At 40.8% G+C, this 23,516-nt stretch overlaps 1 protein-coding gene across 6 annotated transcripts in view; it reads right to left on the minus strand.

Moving 5' to 3' along the window:
- The window catches only part of ZNF462 (zinc finger protein 462), a 92,593-nt gene that overhangs the window by 4,519 nt on the left and 64,558 nt on the right, over positions 1-23,516 (minus strand). For all 6 annotated transcript variants that reach the window (XR_012042204.1, XM_072859838.1, XM_072859841.1 and 3 more), the window contains 4 exons: positions 15,187-15,451; positions 12,844-12,980; positions 7,115-7,338; positions 4,593-4,725 (listed from right to left, as the gene is read on the minus strand). Coding sequence is in view for 5 of the 6 variants with exons in the window: in XM_072859838.1 (XP_072715939.1) it covers positions 4,593-4,725; positions 7,115-7,338; positions 12,844-12,980; positions 15,187-15,451 (759 nt within the window). In the remaining variant the exon portion in view is untranslated. The remainder of the gene's footprint in view (positions 1-4,592; positions 4,726-7,114; positions 7,339-12,843; positions 12,981-15,186; positions 15,452-23,516) is intronic.

Below are 23,516 nucleotides of genomic sequence, written 5' to 3' on the forward strand. Positions count from 1 at the left end.
CCCTCCATCATGAAGTCTCATGGGTTAAGTCCTGCATTTTAACTGCATAGGTGTTTCATCCCATCCTAATCTTTTATATAAAGTGCTTGGGGCCTCATTTGCAGAAGTGTCAAGCACCTAGTAATACGAGTGAAGTCACTGGCAGCTCAGGGAGCGGTATTTCTGAAAGCCAAGCTCTATGTGAACACAGCCAGCTTTAACAAAAGATGAAACATTTTCTCACAAATTAAGACGATCACCACACAAGCCATTAAAAATAATTGCATGGACTATCTCACTTGATTCTTTTGCTGGAAATGAGACAGCACCATCTGCTCAGAGCATTAATTCCTTAGCAGGGATTATCTTAAGCAAGAAATCAACAGAATGTCTTTCTGACTCCTCCCATACTACATAATAAAAGAAAAGGGATTTTGCTTCATTTTGGTTCTGATCTCTGCTCACTTCATTTCTTCACTCTCAGATTTACTCAGTTCAAGATCAGCCTGTGAACTTAAAATTGCACACACATTCCCTATTATCCCTATGTAAGCCCTGTAAACGTATTTTTGTGACACATTTCTCACTAGTTAGCCTTTACTAAAGTTCTATATGGAATGGTTCTTAACATCATTTTTGCCTCTTCCCCCTGAAAGAAAAAAACTCACTTTGTATTTCTTACTGTCAGTGATTTATTATGTGGTTAAATATCACAAAGCAAGGTGCTGTGTCAAGAGGAACACCAGAAAGTAAGTCAATGCCGTTAGTTCAGTTTACATCTGTATTTTAGTATCTCATGTGCAGTACAAATTCATAAACATACCACAACACACAGACTAGTCATAGTACAGGGACAAATATTTATGGAGGGTAGAAGTTTTAGAGGCAAATGCTGCTGTTCTGCACAAGAACATACCTACCATATAGTACACAATAGGAAGTTTATTCTGGGCCTCTGCAGAGAGGAGATACACAACATAAAGGCTGTTTTCCTCAAATAGGGAGGAGTTGGGGTTGTGCAGCCTGGAGAAGAGAAGGCTCCAGGGAGACCTTGTTGCGGCCTTTCTAATTCTTAAAGAAGGCTTATGAGAAAGATGGAGAGAGGCTTTTTACCAGGGCTTGTAGTGACAGGACAAGGGGTAATGGTTTTAAACTGAAAGAGGGTAGGTTTAGATTGGACATAAGGAAGAAATTTTTTAAGATGAGGGTGTTGAGACACTGGAACAGGTTGCCCAGAGAAGGTGTGCATGCCCCATCATTAGAAGTGTTCAAGGTCAGGTTGGACAGGGCTTTAAGCAACCTGATCTAGTGAAAGATGTCTCTGCCCATGGCAGGGGGGTTGGACTGTATGATCTTTAAAGGTCCCTTCCAACACAAACCAATCCATGATTTATAATTGCAACTCTCATTAAGATTAGCAAGTGCTATTCTAGTAAATCCATCACCTCTTCAGAAAACACTATCTTGTTCACCCTACTTCCCAATCAGTTTTGCTTCTAGGGCTGTGAATTTGGACTGCTTCCCTGGATGAGTATCAGAAGCTGTTCTTCTCTGGGACCTGCAGAAGAGACATAACAGACTGCAGAGACACCTGACCTCTCTGTGGTTTTCCTGCATCACACATACAAGCACTCATGGATATTTATTTTTGCCTACTGTGGAAAAACACCTCTTGATTCCAGTTTCTGCTAAGACCAAGGCATAAAGGTCAGTAAAGACAGATAGTCCCTCTGCGATGCAGTCCCTACCAGGGGGTGCTGCTCTTTCCATGGTGTATGCCAGACACACTCCCCCCCCACCCCCCCCAGTCTTCTTCCTCCCAGGTCAATATAGCTTCTACTATCTTTTACCAGCAGCCAACGACTCCCTTTCCTATCCAAGATAGCAGTTCAGCTCTGCTGAGCTCTGCTGCCCAGCTCTGCCTGTTCACATGGGCAATAGCCCTTCTTTGGTCCACTGTCCAACAGCGCATTTGGAGAAGCAACACACTCTTCTTTGCACCTTCAGTACTGCACATATCAGCCTGAAGTCAAAGTGGAGAATCTAGGCAGCTGTTTGACTCACAGGAAGAAATCCTGGTTCTGCCAAAGTCACAGACTTCAGAGGGTTCAGACAGCATTTGCTTCCAGATACTCAGAGCACACAGAGGCACTCTCAGCAAATCCCACTTCCTGCTAACACCACAAGGGCTAGAACTGTCAAAAGCACCCAAGTGGCATACAGGATTACACAGTTTGATGTGGTCTGAAAGCTGTGACAGCATTAGCCACTGTGACAGGCTATATTTAAAACCATAGGTCTGGTCCTCTGCTAACAGGGCAAACCAGTTCTGTGTTACAACTATCTTCTGAAAATCCATAGGGAGATGTCAGCATGCAACTCAGCATCCAACCACACCTTCAGTTCCTGTCTCACTGGGACATTTTTCGGAAGTGTACCTTCCATCTTGTACCTTATAGTGGTAATCCACAACTTGTCTAGAAAAATATAGTCAATACAACTGTATCTCTTCTAAATACCCTTGCTGTAGTAGGCATAAGGGTTTTCTGAATTTTCTACTTATTTTAGTATAATATATTGCAAATGGTAACAGATTAAAAGGGTGAAAAAATAACAATGTGAAACTTTGACCCTACAGACCAGTCAGGAAAGAATAGCTGCAAAACAAGCTTGGAAATATGCATGTTTTTTTAGACTGGTCATCTGAGCAAGCATGCAGAAATCATTTTAGCCAGTCACAGATTAAAAAACCACAGATACAGGTGAAAAAAGTACAAAATAAAAATTAGAATTTTTAAGACACTATCCCTTGCTTAACTATCAATCACATGAAACATGGGGATAACACTTATCTATTATGCCTGAAATTTAAATCTCCAGCATAGAAGGTGATATTTTTACATTTTCACAGTGTAGCCTAAAGCCAGTTTGAACAATGAACTTCACCTTGGGCTGTCCCCCTTCCCATGGTGCATTTACAGGGATTGCTTGGCCGATAGCACCTTCTTCCTCTTGGTCTAGATACCATGGCTTCCAAGGTCACTTCAGCACCTGTGCTTGTATGTAATGCTAAGGTAATCCCCACAAGGACAGCATAACTCTTCATCCCCTGCTAGCTGTAGGTCTATACAAAACATTAATCAGCCTGCTATGTCTGCAACTAAGGTGAGCTGGTCCTTTAGTGAAATCATTACACAATCATTGTTCCAGCCATGAAGCTCTGAGGGTCACAGCTGTCCCCGAACAGACACCCAAGCATGTTTCCACGTGAGTTACTGATGTTGAACTTTCAAATGCATATAGAACAAACATCCCTTTAGGTCCTCTGATTTTTCTACTGCTTTTCCTAAGATCTTGTGAAGGTTATTTTTCTTTAAAACATAAACGGTTTCCTATCCAAGTCGCTTCCTTTCTCATTTAAATAAAAGCTATCACTAACCACACTTGAAGTGAAATGCTGGTGATAAGACTGAATTTATGCTGCAGGGACGCTAAACAAAAGCCAAGATGCTGGGGTCTTGCTATTAAAAGGTAAGAAGCATGATCTGAGCCCCTCCTGTTCTGTAAACAACCTGTGAATCCAGAAATCAGAATTTTTCAAGGTATGAAAAGGTGTAGGGAGACACATTTTCTTTTGTGAACAATTCCTGAGTGAGTTTGAAAGCTGAAAATTCAGGAGGAAAAAGGTAAACATGGTGGCATACCTTCAGTTAAAGTACATAGAACTTGGCTAACTCTGGTTGTCAGCATCAAGAGCCTGGGTGACCCCAGGAACCTGACAAGCCGACATCACAGGGCTAAAGATGTTAAAGAGTTGCAAACATACTGCCTTTGACTGATGAATTGTGCACCACAGCAGACTACAGTTTACACCAGATACTGCAATAACCTGGTTTTCATGGGGAAAGGTTGTTGGAAGGGTAGGACAAGAAACCCTCAGTTTGATTTACAGAGAACTTACTTATTCCCTGCTGATCTAACTTCAACCAAACCAAAACCATTAGCAAGCACATGGCCTAGACTTGCTGAAGTCAGTGGGATTAGTCTTAGATAAGAACTTAGCCACATATTTAAATACACAATGGTACAGGTGGCGCATGGACCTACCCTGGCTCCAGAGCTGCCAACTGCAGCAACTGCAACAGGACTGACTCTCTGTGACAAGGAATGCTGGGCACAGAGTTAATAACGGCCCATAAAAAAGTTTGGCCACGACCCCTTCATCCCTTGCTGGAACAATGCTGAGTGAAAAGCTGAAAATTGGTTACCAAAACAGAAAATCTGTCAGAACACTAAGAAACTCCACTTACATAGTTTTCCAAGCCCTTATAGATGTTATCTGCATGGGCAGATAAGTCACAGATACTATCTGTGTTTTCTCATAGTACGTATTTTCTTAACAGACAGAAAACTTGTAATAAGGATTAGAAACATGAGATTCCCCCAGGAGCAGTGTCTTCACAAAAGCCCCATTCTGCTCCTGCTGGCATGCCTGCATGGCTCTACAGGAATGTGCTGGAGAGTCAACAGCTGACCTTGCTTGGTGGGACTAGTGGGGCATGTTGCAGTGCCAAAAAAAAAAAGGGGGGGGGGGGAGGAAGAGCTGCACTGACCTCTTTCTTCAGTCTTGGGGCTTAACTCTTCTTCTTTTTCTTCTTCATCACTGCTGGAACTCTCTGTTTTCCCCTTCATTTGTTCCAGCTGGTCCAAGTTAACCCGTCCAACCAGCTCAAAATTACGACTCACCTTTGAAAGAAACACTTTTGTCAGCAATCAGCACAATCATCAGCTAATCAGAAAAATCATCACATATGCAAAACAAAATCGAGTACACCCCAAAGCCTGCTGAGCTAGAGGGGACATGTAGTCACCTAATCAAATTATTACTCATTTCTTTTCATTTATAGTGATTCTTCTTTTGCTGTTTATTCTGCACTTCTCATTTCTTCCTGCTTTTGATGCATTAAAACAAAACAAACAACAAAAAAATGCAAACCACTTTAAGCTGTATCCTCTTTTTATGGGACCATTCAACCACTGTGATGAAACACTGCTATTGCACTCCACACTGAAGGAAAATTCTTTGTGACTCATTCATTCAGCTTCATTCATGAAAGGATGGGTCTTTTACTAAGCCCATGGCTGCTGTGTGCCACATACATTTTCACTCATTAATAACAGATTAATTTTCATTACGAAGGGCTGCAAAGTGCTTTGCAAACTGATACACAGACTATAATGGGAACACTTCACCCAGCAGTCAAATTCAGCTAACCCTAGGGTGAAATGCACTAGCTACTTAACAGCTCACAGCAGCAGTATGAAAGGAGCAGCTTAGGGCACGGAAGTCAGGAACTCCACCACATCCAACAGAAACAGCAGAGGAGCAGTCCAGATTTACAGTAGAGGCAGAGAGCATGGAGCATGACCAGGACACTAGGGCTAATACTTGTTGGATGACAAGCGCCCTCTGAGCTCATTGATCACTGCTGGGAAGGATTTTGGATTCATCTTTCATGCAAAGAGACAGCCCTCCAGCAGCACAGGCACTGAGCCACAGAGGCAGAGAGGATGAAGACAGAGGAATAAGCGCAGTACAACACCTCCTGCAAGATGCTGAATGAAATATCAACACCCACTGACTATTTTTTATCCCTCTGTGGGAAAGAGAATGTGAATGAACCTAAGGAGCATGTGAATTAGACTGTAGTATATCTCCAAATAGCAAACTACCCTAAATGTGGTGGTGTGCAGATTCCTAGCACTACTCCGTACACACAGTTGTGATGAGGTTCTCCGACTTAACACATCACCCACTGAGATCTAAAACAAACAAGACCACATGCAAGGCACTTAATTCAACTAGCTCATGCACAGGAACTCTTTAAGGTGCAATATATCACTCGGGTATCTGGGCCCAGAACTTGGACACAAATTAGCAAGATATAAATTACCAAAGAGAAATAGGGAAAAGATATCCTAAACTACTGGCACCATCACTGCAGGTCTGGATTGGAAGGTAGAGCTAAGTAAGGGAATAATCTTCCCAGCCTGATGCACTGTGTCACAAGAATGAGGAACAGTGCCTCCTGGATATGCCAGGTGCCTTGCTGTGGTAACTAGGAGGTGTGGAGCATCTCATGTACCGCATGAACTGCAGAAGACTCTCCAGAAGTAATAACGAAGAGGGCAGATAAGCATAGCAGGCCAACATAAGTTTACAAAGTTTGTTTTTTATAAGACAGCCAAATATTTTTTAAGCATGAAAAGTTTTGCTGGGACTTCTGCTGCTAATACTGTCAATATAAATGTATTGGGCTATAAGGGAAGTGTCATTCAGTCAATGAAGCAGGAGTGAGTTTTTAGTGAGGACATGGGCAGCTCAGCTCCAACAGGTGGAGGCATATAGCTGCCTCCTGTGGAAATGTGACAAGGAAGCACTCTAACAAATACTCGAAAATACATCTCAGTTCTAGAACTTAAGTGTCTCTCAGCTACACAGCTCACAGTTACAGAAATTCAAAGCTACAGAAATTCAAAGCTAACAGTCTGCGGAAAGCCTCTAATGACTTCTCAAAGACTGCATCAGGTCTGCACTTAGGCACTCCACAAAAACTCCAAAGCAGTCTTAACTTAGGACCTGGTTATACTTGCTGTTTATCTTTCCCTTGTTAAATGTAAACGGGGATGTACTGCCCTCTTTGTTTTTAAAATATGCATGGCATGTCACGCTCCTAAAGTTGCCAGAGCAATCTTATGTTTGGAATCTCCTGCCTTTTAGAGAGGCTGAATCACACAGCCTTAATATTGTTTCACAACCCTTTTTTTTCCCCCCTCTTCAAATAAACCTAACATACACAAGTGTCTTCTTCAGATAATCATACTCTGCATACAACGATCTGCCAATTCTGATCAATCTGAACAGCTTTAGAAATGCGGAATTTTTAGTTTCTAAAGAAAAAAAAGAAATAATAGAAAACAGAGGAAGTGAAGCCCAACATGGGATTAGTCTCCAGATTTGGGGAGGGAGAAAAAAAAAAAACAATGGCAAGTTGGCTACTCAGAGTTGACAAGTAAACTAATACAGCACTTGCAAAGAGTAGACTGCTACAAATTCAAACTATTTCAATGTTACCTTGTGTTCATCTCGAAGGTGAGCATCCAGCTCCTCTGTGTGTTTGGTCTCATAGTAGCAGAGTTGGCATTTGTAAGGTTTCAGTTCATTGTGCTTCTCTATGTGCTGCTGCAAGCTCTCATCACTGGAGCAGGTAAAGGTACACTTATCACAGCGGAAAACAACTCCCTGCAAGTACTTTGACAGTTTGGAACGGCAGACTTCAATGGGAACGACCCGCTCTTCTGTAAGGACAGGACAACATTCACTTAACAAATTTTATGAAATATCAGGCCCACATGTCAACAGCTTGGGCACTACCACCCACACAAGGAACAGGGTCTGCTATATGGGTAGGCAGTCCGTCTGTAAAGAAATGGGAGCTAAGCTGGACCGACCCAAAAAACACAAGACAACAATTCTTCCTGCAATGACAGGGTTAATCCTCCAATGCTACAAATGCAGGTGTCCTCACAAATGTAACTGCTTATTGGGTGAAGAAGATGGGAATGGAGGTTCTGGGGCAAATGAGACTCCATCTGGGAGTCAGAGTAGCAGAGCCTGGGAATACAAAACCAGCCATAAATCAGCCAGACGAAAAGTCCATTTTGGTTCAGTACTTGACAGCAGCCAGGAACGGCTGCTAGAAATGTAATAAACAGGGAAGCTGCAGGGTGCTTCCCAATGCATGACCCTGATGGATCTATAAAAATCGGAGCTGGTATCCTCACCATCACATCTAAAGCTACTCTCTGGGGACTGAGAGAGTAAGCAAGGCAGCACCTTTTCCTGGAAGAGGCTGTGCAGTTCAGCCAGGGGCAGAAACTTCCCAACACACCCATAGGTTTCAGAAAGCTCATTCATGTCATGTCACAATTCCCACAGTTCAGATCATGGATACAGGCATGTACTGAAAAAGCTCTTGCTTAGATTTTAAACTCTCCACTTCTCAAACAAAGCACTGACGTTTAACAGAGCAGCAATTAATTTCAGTCATTTGACAGAGCCAGAATCTGATGTGTGTAACAGTCATCCACTGTGGTTCCCTGAGCTGTGCGCACAAGGGAAACCCCAAATTTGACCCTTCAGCTGAGGGTCACCAGAAGATCCTCATTATGGGCTTTTGTTACTCAACTGGCCTTTTGAACTAGAACACTGAAATTTAGTATTGTTAGTCCTTGTGGACCACAGATTAAAGGAGTTTGATCTTCCTCATGCAAGTTCATCTCTAAAGACAGATTAAAACAAACGAACTAAAAAAAAACAGGCCCGAATCTCAGATGGTAGACATGAAGGCTAGGGGAATGTGAGACATGGCAATCCACATATGGTTCTGAGCCAATGGGCACTTTTCTTTAGTGAGGAGGGTAATAACACATACAAAGACAACTACAATAATACAAACTCCCTTAGGGTTTCTGGAAGGTGGCAAAAGCTCCGCTGTTCATTCACTTTTGGCCAATCCGCATGCCACCACTGCTCACAAGACACTTTCTACAGCCCAACAAAACAGTCCATCCTGCTCAGCTTCTCCCTGAACACAAAAGTTATCCTATCTCATTAACTTCCTCTTTGGCCGCTTCAAGAAGTGGAAGTTTACCCCAAAGCTATGCCTTAAAAAAAAAAACCCTGTGGACTTGTAATTCTTTTCTACACCAACAACAGCTCCTCCAGCTATAAAGACACCAAGTTGTGGCCATTCAGGGTGGGAAAACGGGAGGGGAGAATAGGGTCTAATAGAAAACAGAATTTAAAGCTGTGATTCTGGGGTCATAGGAAGACTTTTTACAAGGTTGTTGCAGCTGTGTGCTTTTGAACTCACTGAAGTAAGTGACTCAGCTGGTTTCAAAAGTGAAAAAGTGAAGTTTTCAAAAAGAGAAATACTAATTAAAATATTTGAAAATTCACTTTAGCACCTGGCAGAGATTAAAAAAACCAAAACATGGGATGGTATAAAACTTTTTATCTACCAGTCTGGAGTAATGCAGCATTCCCTAATTCACATTAGCAAAACCTATTATCTCACAATCACACACACATTCCCCAAATCAAAGGCAGCATAATAACACGAGAAATACAAAATAAACATAAGCATCAATTCTCGCCTGAAGGATTTCACTTTCAGGGGATGATTTAAAACTTTTACATGATGTATTCATGTCAGTGAGCTTCCTCCAAGCAATGACTTTGGAACTTGCAGGGTTATTTGGATGCAGAACCTCACATTTTGTAAGGTGATGCTCTCATCTCCAGCTTGCCCCTGCAAAGCTCTGTTTATTTAATTACTCATTTAGAATGCATTTATCATATCTGGGCAACTGAAAAAATTACAGCAAACCATAAAGCCCCATACAAAATTGAATGACGTAGCTTCTTTATCCATGTATAGAATTCTTCAAAGTTCAGCAGTGTCTGAACAAAGACACTCACAAAAAATATATTGTATTCTATATGACTCACAAAAAGATGTCCTGAATTGTGCAATAATTTAGCAAGAGGTGTAATTAAAAAACAACAACAACATAAACGCATAAAAAGCATCATCTTGGTTTAAGAAATCCAGTCCTTCCATTAGCTTGCAATATTCAGGCTAATTGTAACGCAGATCAGAGATTAAACTGAATGGCCATTAATGCACCAGGTATTTGCAGTACAGTAACTCAAAGCAGACACACTTTTTTTTGCCCAAGGCATAAAAGAGCCCATGACTCTATCAGTCCTTAGTTATAAGGAAAAATCTTTACTCAGCAACACACCACAGCATATAAGTTATTTCCTTGCCTTAAAGGTAAACCAAGTACCAACAAAACAGTCCCACTATACAGACACAGTCCCATTATTTGGTCATGTTGGGTGTTTGAAAATATGCATTTTTGCCTGCAAATCCAACCTACAGTCACAGAACATGTAGCATTTGCATTCCAGTAGCCAAAAGCAAGCACAGCACAAGGGTTCTGCATGTATCAATGAAGCTATGTGTACAAGGGATAATGCCAGAAGCAACCACGTGCAAGGAATCAGGATATGTAGCAATGAAGCCTTTGGGGAGGTAGATGAATTTGAAAATTTGACTTTTTTTATCTTAAAATTACTATTCAAGAGAAATTAGTGTGATTTCTATTAAATGGAAGAACAAAATCACTATTTGTACCAGGAAGAGAATAAAATGATTGCTAAAAGAAGAAAAAATAATGCTCCAAGGATTTTAAAGTAGACCCAACAGTGATCTTGGTAAGTAACATTCAGCCCTGGAAAATACCAATGTGTTTCAAAATGTGTGATGGGAATGCTACTGTGATGGGAGCCAGAGTTCACTGTCTCCTCTGTGTCTTCTCTCCCCAGGCTTGCCTGTCACAAAGGCCCAGAAGAACCCAAGAGCCAAACTTCTGCTCTTCACCTACCTGTATAGCAGCCTCTGGCTGTGTCAGTCCCCTGCTACAGGCCACCTGTAATGCGTCTGTGCTCCATCTGTGCCCACAGAAGTGATAATGAACTGCTTTTACACTGATGAGGAATAGGTGATACAGGGAATAAGGCTCTTGGAAGCTTCCTGTTTGCCCTCATTCTTAATGGGAAGCAAATTCCTTGCCTAATTTTTTCTCACTAGGTATTCAGGCTTCTAGCTGATAATGCTTTAGCCCTGTAAAACTCAGCTTCCATAGCCACTCATTAAGAGGCAAATATACTCTCCATTTCAAGTGCAAGCTGCTTCAGCAAAGATTAGGGGTGCAGCAACTTGGAAGTAATATAAGAGTCACACATCTGTAAACATGTATTTTTACACAGGAGGAACATTAACTATGAATGGATCAAATCCTTCACTCTTGATTTTACACGCTGCACCACTCCATCTACCTCAAAACTAATTTTCTTGGACCCCAGTTCAGGGCTATGCCCTTGTTTTACCAATGCAATGGCTATAAAAAAGGAAGGCTATCTCAGACTACCATCCCTCAATCTCTCTTTCAGTGCATGTTAAATCTTGTCAAAATTGTCTGCTTCAGCTGCCATAGAATTAAACACAATGGCAGAGGGTTTTTTTGCTGGATATACGCACCAGAAAGAACTTTAAGGAACCTACTTCCTTTATTACCTGGATGCTTGATGCCAGAGAAAACCCTTGTCCTTCCCTCAGTGGCCTTTCAGATTCTTTATCAGCTATAATCCCATCTGCATTAAAATTTTACTCTGTTTTACCTCTCGCAATGCTCTAGTGGGTATACCATTATGTCCTTTGCTATCAGCTTTGTTTCAGCAGCACAAAGGCTCGAGGCTGGTTTGTGCAACTGAAGCAACAGCTCTACAAAAGAACAGATCAACAGTGTCGCTTACCCAGGAGGTAACCACCTCCTTGCAATTGGTCAGAAACAGCTCTGTACAGACAGTATGGCTGCTTGAGCTCATGAAGTGCTCTTCCACTCCTGCAACTGGACATTCCCAGTGTCAAGTCTATGCATGATGGAAAATACCCTAACTAAGCCCATCCAGTTCTCCCTCAGCCTGCCTATCTGTATTTTAAAGGTCTGGCAGTATCCTCTGGACCCCTGGCACAGCCACAGAACAGAGGACACCTCAGCAGCAACTGGAACCACACAGTCGCCTGCACAGGGGTTAACTAAACCCTCCTCTCCTCTAAAGTGAGCTAATTCTGGAGTATGCCCTGAAGCTGGGCAAAATCTGACACAGCAACACCTTCAAAGACAGGAAGTAAAAGCTAAATCATCTGCCAAACTCTTACAACCAAATAAGGCAGCTTTGTAATGTGCTTTCTGAATCACTGACAGGTCATTTTTCCCAGATGTTCCCTCAGAATAGCCCTGCTAGCAGATAGAAATTTGTATGAACTCTGCCAACATCACTGCTTTGGTACAAGAAGGACTTTAAGCTACCAACACTGAAAAGTGGTATGTTACAAGGAATTACGATAGCGCTTGTCACACCAGGATCTCCTCCAGGAAAAAGATGGCATGCAAAACTTGTGTTTGCTCACCACCAATACCCTACTGTGAAACTCTGCCCAACCTGCAAGCAGGCAGACTGCCATCCCAACACATGGGTTTGGATTTCGGCAGCCAACAGACCATCTACAAGCATCAAGTGTGATAGCTATGGGCAGGAATCCCAGCCCAGAGAGCCCAAACAGCTGTCTCTTCTGAGCTAGCAAGCCCGCAGTTAATAGTATATAGAAATCCCTAATCCCACTTTTAGCTAGCTTAAAAAAAGAAGGGAGAGGTGGAAATAGAAAAGGGAGTCTTAAAGAAAAACAAAAATATGATAATTCTTGTTTTGATCCCAAGAACACTGAAGAGAAAAAATTCAAGCAAGTAATCAAGGGATATTTTGGGGCCTCTATGGTTAGTTGATACACCTTGTCACAGATTTTATGATAGCAAGGCCTTTATGATAACAAGGACATAAGCAGGAAACAACTCTGGCCTAGATCAGAGCTGTAAATTAGGGCAACTCTTGCTAAACAGGTGTTTGATGACTGTTAACCTCTCTAGAGGAAAAGCTTAAAAACAATTTTAAATCTGCCCAGTTTCAGCACTGGCTAACTTTGAATTTTACAGGAAATAAACAAGATGCATCATTTAGAAATGAAAGAAAAGATACTCAAGGGCTGATTACTTATTCCACATACTAGTCCTCATGTACAGAGAGGGGAAAATTTAATGAAACCAGTCTGAAAGACAAGGGCGTTGTTCAGCATTCCCCTCATCAGATACAGACAAATACAGGGATATTGTTACCTCTGTGCAGAACTATATGGTCAATCATGTTGCGTTTATATTTGGTGTGATATAGGCAAAGAGGACAGCGAAGGTCTTTGGGTCCTTCCTCAGGAACTGCCGAATGCCCAGCTTCCACGTGCATAGTAAAAGCAGATCTGTGAAACGGGAGGGAGAGATGGAAGCAGTCAGAAGAGGTGTGCAGGGAACGATGAAGTGTCACAGCTCTATAAGGGATGTGTCGTGTAAAATGGTACAGATACCACTCAGCCTTGTCGTCACAGTGCCACATGGCATTTCAGCGGGGCTACTCACGTGAGTAACACATGAGCAGAGGTATTTGCAGGCTTGTATCCTCAAGTAACAAACACTCATTCTGACAAGATATTCTTTTGCATGGGTTGCTCTATAGTCACATTGCTATAGTTAAGACAGCAAAAGAATTCCCATCTTCCATGCTCATTATTTGTCTTCAGGCTGAAATATTCTGTGTACTTTCTCTGGCAAAGATTGAATTTTTAGCCAGTTCAACAAAATCTATCAACTGTTCTGGACTTGCAGAGGTGAGGACAGACTTATTTCTGGAGGCAGATAACATCCTTAACCACCTCTGTCTTTGTAGGACAAGCCCCAAATCAGCTAAAATGTTTAAATTCAGGATACAAGGCAGACTTGCGTTCACAGTGAGTTGAGCACTGAGTATTTAAGTTTTACAGCATCATCTATAAGGATCTGAAAACCCAAGACTAAGAATACTCTACTTATTAATGTGGAGGAATGAATGAATACTCCACAGTACTTTTGAACAAAAAATTTCATGCTGGCATTACACTGGCTGCATACTTAAAAGTTGCAAGAGACACGCATACAGAGGAAATTAACTGTACACCTATCTAACCACAAGCTCAACTACTGAAATGAGAGGTGTCTGTAAACTTGGGGCACTTGGTCATTTTTTCCTAAAGCAGTGGTAAAGCTTGCAAAAGCTAGGGAGCTTGCCACATTGAACTAGAGTTAGAAGTCTCTTTGAAGTTCTTCAAGACTGTTAGCTTGAACACAAAGCAACTTACTAACACAACTGGCTTTGGGCCCAATCCAGCAGTCACTGAATTCTACAGGTGTATTTCTATCAACTTCAGTGAGTGCTTTAATGCATTTAAGTTTCTATAGTGAGTTGAAGAGGGGATTGGTATGGGGTTTTTTGGGGATTTATCCCCTTTTTTTTTAAAGACAGAAAACACGCTGTGCTTCTGAAAGAAGCAAGACTTAATCGCTGAATGTTTGAGACACCACATGAAAGAACACGACTCCCTTATGCAACTATGAACGTGTTTTAATGCTGCTTGATTTAAGATGATTTAATTTCATCCAAGTAGAAGAAAATGGCACTCGCAAGATACGAACAGATTGAACAGACCTGGCGATTGCTGGTAATCTTTAAGACAGATAGCAATCAGGATATAAAGCACAAGCAGCAAATTTTACCATAGAGGCAGCAAGGGGCTGAAGCAACAGAGGCAAGAGACATGTAACTAGAGGTTGCTCTTGTGTGGATTCTCTCAGGTTCGTGCTCAACATTTTCTTCAGCAGAACTCATCCCCTTTATCCAGTCATACTGCTTACTGTCACCAGTCTAAGAACTAAACAAGTTTGAGACCTCAAGTGTCAGCTGAGGGTGTTATGCGCGAGGGTCCAGCATAACAGGAGGAAATGATGAACAGCACAGGTGCATAGGCCTTTCTTTTTCCTTACAGAACAGCAGCTAAAAGCACATACACACACACAAACACACACAGCACTGAGGTTTTTAAATTTTGCACATCTAATTGGATTTTCTGAAATGTCTCTATATGCTATCAGATATGCTAGAGAGCGCTTTGCATTTCAGCTAGATAGATGGTCGGAGAAATAAAATTACATGAGAGAAGGTTTCTTCAGAGAGGCGATATAAATTCTCCTGTCTCCCTAGGACACTTGATTGTCCCATCCTTCATGCTGGTTGCACCAGGAAATGACCTTATTTTTGTAGAGAAAATTTTCACACTTGAGGATAAGGATAGCCCTCTAATTGCCTGTGCTGAGGAAAAAGTACTACCTGTACCATTTCCTCCAGCAAGTAAAACCTACTGCAAGGACTTACTGTGCTTTCGTCTGCAGCAGATGGTACTGGCTGTCGTAGGAGAGAGGAAAAAGGATTACATGGATGCTGCTGTGATCTGGCATGGCATTTCCTATGTTCCTCTCCCTGGTCAGCAGTGGCCATGTTTCTGTTAGCTATAGCCAGCTCTCAAAGATCTCAGAATTTTTTTCAAGTGCTAAAAAACCCCTTATGAGTTCAGTTTATCTGTTTTGCACAGTACTTACTTAAAGCCTGTATAAAAGGAACAATCTTTGCACTTGAAGAGTTTTTTCCCTCCGTGCTTGTCACGGTAGTGACGCCGAATGCTCTGTATGTAACCCGAGGAGAATTCACAAAATTCACAGTTAAGGATGGCTTCTGTTTTTTCCACTCCTGCAGCACTCCCGGAAAGTGGGATTGGGCTGATGTTGTTGTTGTTCCTGGCCAAAGCTGCAGATTGGTAGTGGTTCAACTGCTGCTGAACATCAGGAGGCTCAGAGTATGAAGAGTCTGTAGAGAAACAGAGGGGAGTTGTTATTCCAGGTGGATCAACAAATCTAAAAAGGTTTGAGGCCTGCTCCAGTACCTATTGGCTTTTAGAGGAGGTTGATCAAGATGTTTGTTATGAAATCCGCCGACAGCTTTCTGAAGGGATTAAGAAAAACAGGTGTAGCACTTCTTAATCTAATCTAATGTGTATTCTACAATTTAAAAGGTGAGCAGTATAAATTATGTTTTTTAGATCTGATTTGTGGAGGAAAGAGGTGACAGATTTAAATTAAAAGTAGTCTAAAAAGAAGTCTTGTTTTAAGACACTTTTAATTTGTCAAGGTAAAGCACATTAATCATACTGCCAAGTGTTTATGTGTTTGGTGCATAAATCAGAACAGATCCTCTCAAATGTCTTATGCCAGTTTACGGCAGATGAAGAGCTGGCACAGGATATATGTAAACAGCCTATCTAAAAGAAAAAAAAAAAAAGGAAAGAAAAAATAAATGGATACTCTTCCCTACTCATTCGTAGAATTATTTAAGAAACCCACATCAAAAGTTAACTTTAGCGAAATGATACAGTTGTACTTTGCCACATTTGAAGCAGTCGTCACAAAAGGTAAATTCAAGTTCTCCTAGCTGATGATGTTTGAAATGAAGTCATCATTGGAAAAAAAGATATTTAATCATAAATTCCAGTAAAGCAAACTTCTAAACCACATTTCCTTAGAAGCTGCTAAGTTTTGCTATATTGAGAAAGAGATCTCTTTATATAGATATGTCTGCATAGACGCATCCTTTCTACAACCCAGTAGAACCCTGTCACACCATTTTAATGGCATGCGGAGAAACACAGTCCAGAGATGTCTCAGTACTGAAACTGAAAGCTGTAATGCTTTAGTTGGACCCCTCAAAAAAGGAGGAAGGAAGGGTGGTGTTGAACCTTTCCCAACACACTGCTTGAATGTGGAGGTTAGGAATTCATCTGCTTTGTTCTATATAACCCACAGCTGCCCGTGAATGGCACAAATGAAAGCAGATGAATAAAGCACAGATGAATTTCAGTGTAATTTTCCTGAAAAGAAGACAAAAGGCTCTTTTCTTCAGCTTTCTGGAAGAAGGGAAAAAAAAGCAAGGGGCGGGGGGTGAAAGTCAGGATACAAACTGTACCAGCCACCTCCTGCTTTGATGGGTATTTCATTTTCCAAAGCTTAATTCCCAGATGCTGGATATGTAGGAATTCGCTAACAGACATACTTGTGGGAACTTAACACCATCCATTTTTACCAATTAGTACGGAGAAACAAAAGGCAAACAGGACTATACAGCACTCAGTGTGAGGACTTCTCCACCTGTCTTCAAAGGAGTAAAATGCTTGCTTTCTATTCTCACTACCACAGAAGGGGTTTGTACATACCTGAGAAACAAAAAAAAACCTAACAACAACAAAAAAACCCCAAACACACAAACAAAACACAAGCAGGAGATAAATGTCTCCGGGCTCTCCTGGCTTCATCACCAGGTGTACAGCGAAGACAAAGGCAGAGACATGAAAGATTCTGGTAAAACAAATGAAATACTTTTCCTATCAAAGCCTCATGAACTGAGGCTGGATTACAATGCAGCATTTATCATCTCTTGTTTCCACCATTTCTACAGCAGGTTTGCTCACCATGAGGGCTCACAGTGAGCTCCACCCGTTCAAATGTCAAGGCTTTCTTTTCCTTGTGTTTGAAACAGGCTCCCTACTTCCTTTATGTTGGCACAGGACAGGCCTGAGGAGCTGCAAACCTCTGCAGAAGTCTATTCTCCCTCGAAGGCAGCAACAGTGCACTCACCCTCTCTTGGAACAGGACCTTGAGGTCCAAAACGATGCGTGATTCAGAGCAGATTTGCTGACTTGCGTATCTGCAGCCTGGTGTCTGGGCTACTGGGTTCAATGCTTCTAAAAGCTCAAAACACAGTTAGACAGATTTCCTGACAAGGATATGACAGCCTAAAAAAAGTTCATAGCACTGGAAACAGTTATTTTTGTATGTGTACTAGTCAAATTACTTGTAGGGTACTGATTAAAGTCTAGTTTGTAGCTTACTGTTCCCTTCCTCAGGAAGAAGGGATCAAAAATTTCCATCACATCATCAAGGTTCCTAGCCAAAGCCTCAGTGATATCCACTGCTAAGAAAGTTACAGGTTTAAATACGATTATTCTCAGAACAAGGAAGTTTTGTTCTTGTTTGGAAGATCTACTATACTTCACATGTTTTTACTAACCCTATCATCTGGTATCTATTATTCCAGCTTTCAAACTTTCAATTGGATATTTACATACTTCTGTGGAATCTGGTATGCGAAAACTGCAAAAGTAGACAGCTACATGTCTATTCCCACAGAAAAAAAAGTACACAAAATAGGTTTCCTTGTCATCAGGAATAGCCAAAAGCAAATTCTACCTTTAATATTTGAATTCTTTTTTCTTTCAACCAGGATTCATGTTGGCCACCTTACAATTTTTAGTATATTGCTCTGCTACAATTAAGACAGTTACATTTACAGAAAAAAAGCCATCTGAAGATCTTATATGGAGTCTTACACTTAAATGGTAGCATGCATGTCCCTAGTTCTGCCTGTGTATTCTCCCCCTTTTCCCTTGCCAAATGCTTTCATTATTTTGCAATCCTTCTGGAGTGCAAGATTTAGCACTTCCTGAAGAAAAACACCCAGGATTAACACGTGTATAGGGCTTCTGTTGGTTTCTGAGAATCAGCTTGTCAGGCAGCTATCCTAGCATGCAGGTGCAACCCAGCTCCACCAGGAACTCTTTGGACATAGTCCAAAGCCGACTAAAGGCATGGGAGGTTTTCCACCGACTTCAGTGAACCACACTTTTTCATGCTCACTCCAAAACCAGTGAAGGCAGTGGAAGGATAGCAACTGACTTGAGTTTGCTTCCAAACATGCGTTTTAGCACACAGCTCAGAATGAACTGCCACTAAATAAGAAACAGATGACAGGGTTGAGGTTTTGGATTTTTTTATTTATTTTTCAAAAGCAGTACCTGAGAGAAGGATTAGGGAGGCAAATCCACAGCCAAGGAGCAACAGCACTGCCTTAAACTGGCAGCGCACTTCTACAAGGGCACCTCCTCTATTCCTGCTGGAAGAGCGGGCTGATGTTCCAAACAGCTCTACATGTACTTCAGTGCTGGGCTGACTTAAGATATTGACCAAGCCTTAGCATTTACACAAGCCTCGAGCTGCTGTGCACCAAACTGCTGAATGCCTTTTGGCATTGTTGCTGCAACAACAGGATACCTGGATGTAAGAGTGGAGAATGAAGGAGGAAGAGAGCAGAGCTTTTCCCTCAGAAATGACCAATTGAGACATAGCTGTACACAATGCAAGTTCCACCTCAGTCTTTTTCCTGCACCCCAAACACAAAGGGTTGGGAGCACTCTGGGAAAGTGTTAACAACCTTGGCCTGGAGCAGGGAGAGGGTCTAGCCATCCATGTCTGAAAAAAGTAAAATGGCCTTAGAAGCCTACATCAAAGTCAGAAAGCAGAAGAAAGACATTAAAATAAGCAAAGGGAAGAGTTAAAGAGAATTTGTATTAAGTAATGTAAAACACGAAGGCAAAGAGAAAATATGAAGGGGAAGAAAATGAAGAAAAATGAAACACCAGGAAGTACCGATTACATGTTAAGGAAAAAATGGCATTTTTTTCTTTGAGCAGCCTTGAGGCAGCACAAGAAAATAAAGCATGTTCATATATGCAATGCAAGGAAAGAAAATGGACTACTTAGCCCTGACTGATTTAAAACAATCAAACAAACAAAAAAAGCCCACACCAAAACCACTGAGATCTATTTTGAAAAGTAATTTTATCCAAAATGAATGGAAGGACTTCACCATGCAACTCCAAAAGCAAGGTAACAGCATGGGACGATCTGATGTAAAAGGAACATGCCAAGAGGCAAAAATTAACAGTAACTGATATAGTAAAAAATGGAAGAACAGCGGTGATGCTGCAAATCTCAATTTTGAGATTTCATATATCACATCTACCTACAGACTACCTGCCCAGGAAGAACAACAAGGCTAGCAATCCCTGCCAGCACCTATGCATCTAAAAGACCACAGAATCTACCCTCAACATACAACAGCATATCCAAATGTGGAAATGACTAGTTAAAAGGAAAGCAGTAGAAATGACTGTCCACATGGTGCCCCATCAACACAGCCATATCTGAATTACTACTGTGTGCTGGTAATAATACGTAAGTAAGTCTCAGAGTGTCTGTGCACAAGGTGAAGAGAGACAGCATTTCCAGAGTGCCTAAAACACTTAAATGCCTGGTAAGTGATGTTGCCACCCTGAAAATTTTATTCAGAGTACAGATACAAAGACTGGCACAATGAGTCTGTCAACAATACTGGAAGTTACTACCTCATCCAAAAGAGCACTCACAGTCTCCACTATAATGCAGTGCAATGCAATGGTGAAAATGCAGCTTGATACACACCTGCATACACTGGGATCATACACTGGGGAAAATACACAATGAAAACCCACCACAGAAGCAAAATGAAAATCCAAGTTTTCATGGATCCTTTGCAGCATATAACGTTTCAGGTACCTAAAGAAGAAAAACTTGGGATCTTTTCAGAATAAAAAAATAACCAAAGATTGTGATCCAGATACATAAATTTACTCAGAAATTAAATAATGTTTTAGTTATTTGTAGGTATTTTCAGAGCTATCAATGAACACATATGCAGCAGGAAAACACACTAAAACAAGACACCTAAACCAAAAAACAACAGACCAGAAATACACCTAAGTAAGAGACACCGAGCAGCAGTTGAGAAACCAGAGGAAAAAGTACCTATTAAAGGAAAGAAATTGAACCATTGCTTCATCCTTTTAGGGTGAACAGAACTAGACACATGAAAGACAAGCACCTGCATGCTTGCACAATGAGGGATAGGGATCGAGGGAGAAACACTGTTCAAGAAAAGCAACTGTTTGAGTACACTGGAAATCGAGCTTATTGCATTTGCAAACTACTAATAATTGAATAGCTCAATGACCAGAAGGAGACAGTGGGAGATAAAAATGACAACACAACGCTTTCCTGGTACATCCACACAGAAACATCAACCAAAGTCAAATGATATCAGCATTTGTATGACAAATAAGAGTGGGGAAGGGGATGTTTGGCTCCTGAGATTTAAAAAAAAAAAAAAAAAAAAGAGAGAATGTATAAAAAACAAAAAGTGCTTAAAAATGTTTCAGGGGAAAAAAAGGGAATGTAGTAACAATACAGGCCTAGGACATTATGGATCTGTGAGAAAAAGTCATAAAGAGACAAAAAGGAAAATATTTGGAATGCTATTTGCTATTTAATTTTCTCTGAATTCATTCACATAAAGAGAAGATTTCTATGAAGAATGACAGAAAAATTCCAAGGAATTAAGACAAGCAGCAGACAAATGGTTTCCTCTGGATGGAAACATATTTGTGAAACCAAATCAAGATGCAATACTATACCAAAAAATACTGACAAACACAAAATATATAGCCAAAAGCATGGAGGACTGAACTAATAATAATTATTATTTTAAAAGGCATAAGATAAGGCTAAGAGTGGGATTTAGGAGATTTAGGAACATAATCCCTTCCAAAATTCAATGGGACTCAAAATTACCAGCTCACTGAGTAGTAGGATAGCATATAGTCATGAATGGCAACAGCTTGAAAAGTGGGAAGGTGGCAAAGCAGGGTGTCATACAAAGATTGTCAAGACTACACACATTTGTTCACTTTATGCCATGCAGCACTGACCTGGAAGGAAGAATATGTGGGAGGGTGAAATGTTCTGGCAATAAATTAAGCTGAGGGGAGGGGAAAATAGAAGACACTAAGATTCAGAGGGATACAACAAAACATTCATAAAGAAGCTAACAGAACCATACAGTACAAGGAAGTTTTATTCACTGCATGTTTAAAAACAGAGTATGAACCTACTCCTCTACCTAAATTCTGATTTCTACTGAAGAACCTTTACATTGCTAGGATGTTGTGAACGAGATGTAATGGAAACAAACTTTGTGTCCTTGTTCACACACTCCAAAAGACAAAAGAAAGAGTAATCACAGAGGAAAGAAAATAAAGCCCTGGAATAAAATTACAATTTAAAGGATTAACACCAAAAAAAACCCCAAACCAAAACCCAAAAACCTTGTTGGAGGAATTTATTTCAGCATGAACTCTAAAGGCCACATTTTGGACCAGCTTTTGTGAGAAAGATCTTACATATATGTCTAAGGGTCAGAAGAGGGCAACCAGAAAGATCCATGTACTAGGCAATCTTGATTATTCAGAAGAGGTGAGAAACTATATCCATGTTTCTTTATAACTTTGAATTCTCTTTTGAGTTATGTGCACACCTATCTCTGAATGGAACCGAGACAGGATATATGCTATGCAGCTTCTTGTGCTAATATCAAAATAATTTCAAAGGGACATAAATTTCATCTGAGAATAAGAAAATAATAAATAATTTTATCGTCTGTATTCCTTCACACACAGAGAGTCTCATACTGCTGCCTATTGAAGAATCTTGGAGTTTCATAGCTGAAATCAAGGAGAGAATGGCTATAATACTCTGTATAAGATGATGCAAAGGAAAGCCATAGGAATTGTATAAGACTTAGGAAGGAGTAACATAATTGATGAAATAAGTTATACCATATTACTTCCGTCAGAAGAGAAGGATCAGTACAAAAGCTTCCCATGCCCTCCTGTTTTTGAGTATCCAACACCACCTGGAATTCCTATTAGCATTAGCTTTCAAGACAGGCACACAACATGGTCATGAACTGCCTGAATCATTATCCTGCTCTGCTAATTCTGTTATTTGGAAGGATTAGTTTTAGGGCTCAGGAAACACTTCATCATATAGCTACTTAACTTCTAGTTATCCCTTCTTTTCATCCACCCTCCCCACGACAAAATTTTCCTGACTTCAACTCAATTTAACTTTCCTGCAGTTCTTTAGGTGACTTGGCCTCTTACTAGTCACATTTAGGATGCACACAACCCCCTCATTATAAACTATGTTCTTTCAGTAGCCGCTCTACCACTTGCAAACTTTGCAACATCAGTGCTAAGCCATTACAGCTTTCTAACCCCACCGGTTGCTTTGCCTATTGTTGTTTTCACTTACAACAGAGATGACGCATGGGGAGTGCATCGTATTTCCCTTGGTCTGGCATTCATGTTATTTCACCTCTGTTTATCTACTGCCTTCTGCTTAAAGAACGTTGCAGGCTGAGAATCTGCTGCCACTGGCTTATACTGGGTGAACAGTTCAAACTGTTGATCATGTTTCAACCCTATATTCTTATCATTTGTTATTCAAGGAATAAAATTCCATTGTCTAAATACAGGGTGGTGCTTAAAACCAAGACTTCTGCTACATGCCAAACACTGGGATCTCCATGTGCTTACCTATTTCCATAAAATGCATAAAATAAAAAGTTGCCTAGCTATTCCTTATTCTGTTGAGCTAAACTCAAACCTCATAAATGGAAGTGCACTTACAGAAGAGAGGAACACGAACAGATCTGGAAATAGCTTTAGCAAGATGCTGATTTAACCAATCTGCCAAAAGGACTTACTGGTAACAGGTTCTTTTCTGAATTTACAAAGATTTCCTACTTTGATTGATTCTTCACTCAGACAATAATCTACTGAGCTTTTTTTTTTGGCACCCGTAACTGAACCATCCTCATGCTATTATGCTCCATGATTTCCTTTGCATTTTTAGGGGCAATTCATCAGACATTTTTCAGGAGCACTCCACATTTCCTTCTCTATTGCTCTGGCCTTTTAAGTATTTGTATTAATACAAACACACAGCCACCAACACACATGTTGCTGTCACCTAAATGCTCACTTGCCTCTAAGTTTGAAATGAAGATGGGAAAGAAATCCAGCTTTATCAAATGTTACATTTTTGCATTCTGCTTTAAAATTGGCCCTAAAATTACAGTGACAATATATGGGTACTGAGGATCCATT

The sequence above is a fragment of the Ciconia boyciana genome, chromosome 4 (genome assembly GCF_034638445.1).
Source record: "Ciconia boyciana chromosome 4, ASM3463844v1, whole genome shotgun sequence".
Classification (NCBI taxonomy): Eukaryota; Metazoa; Chordata; class Aves; order Ciconiiformes; family Ciconiidae; genus Ciconia; species Ciconia boyciana.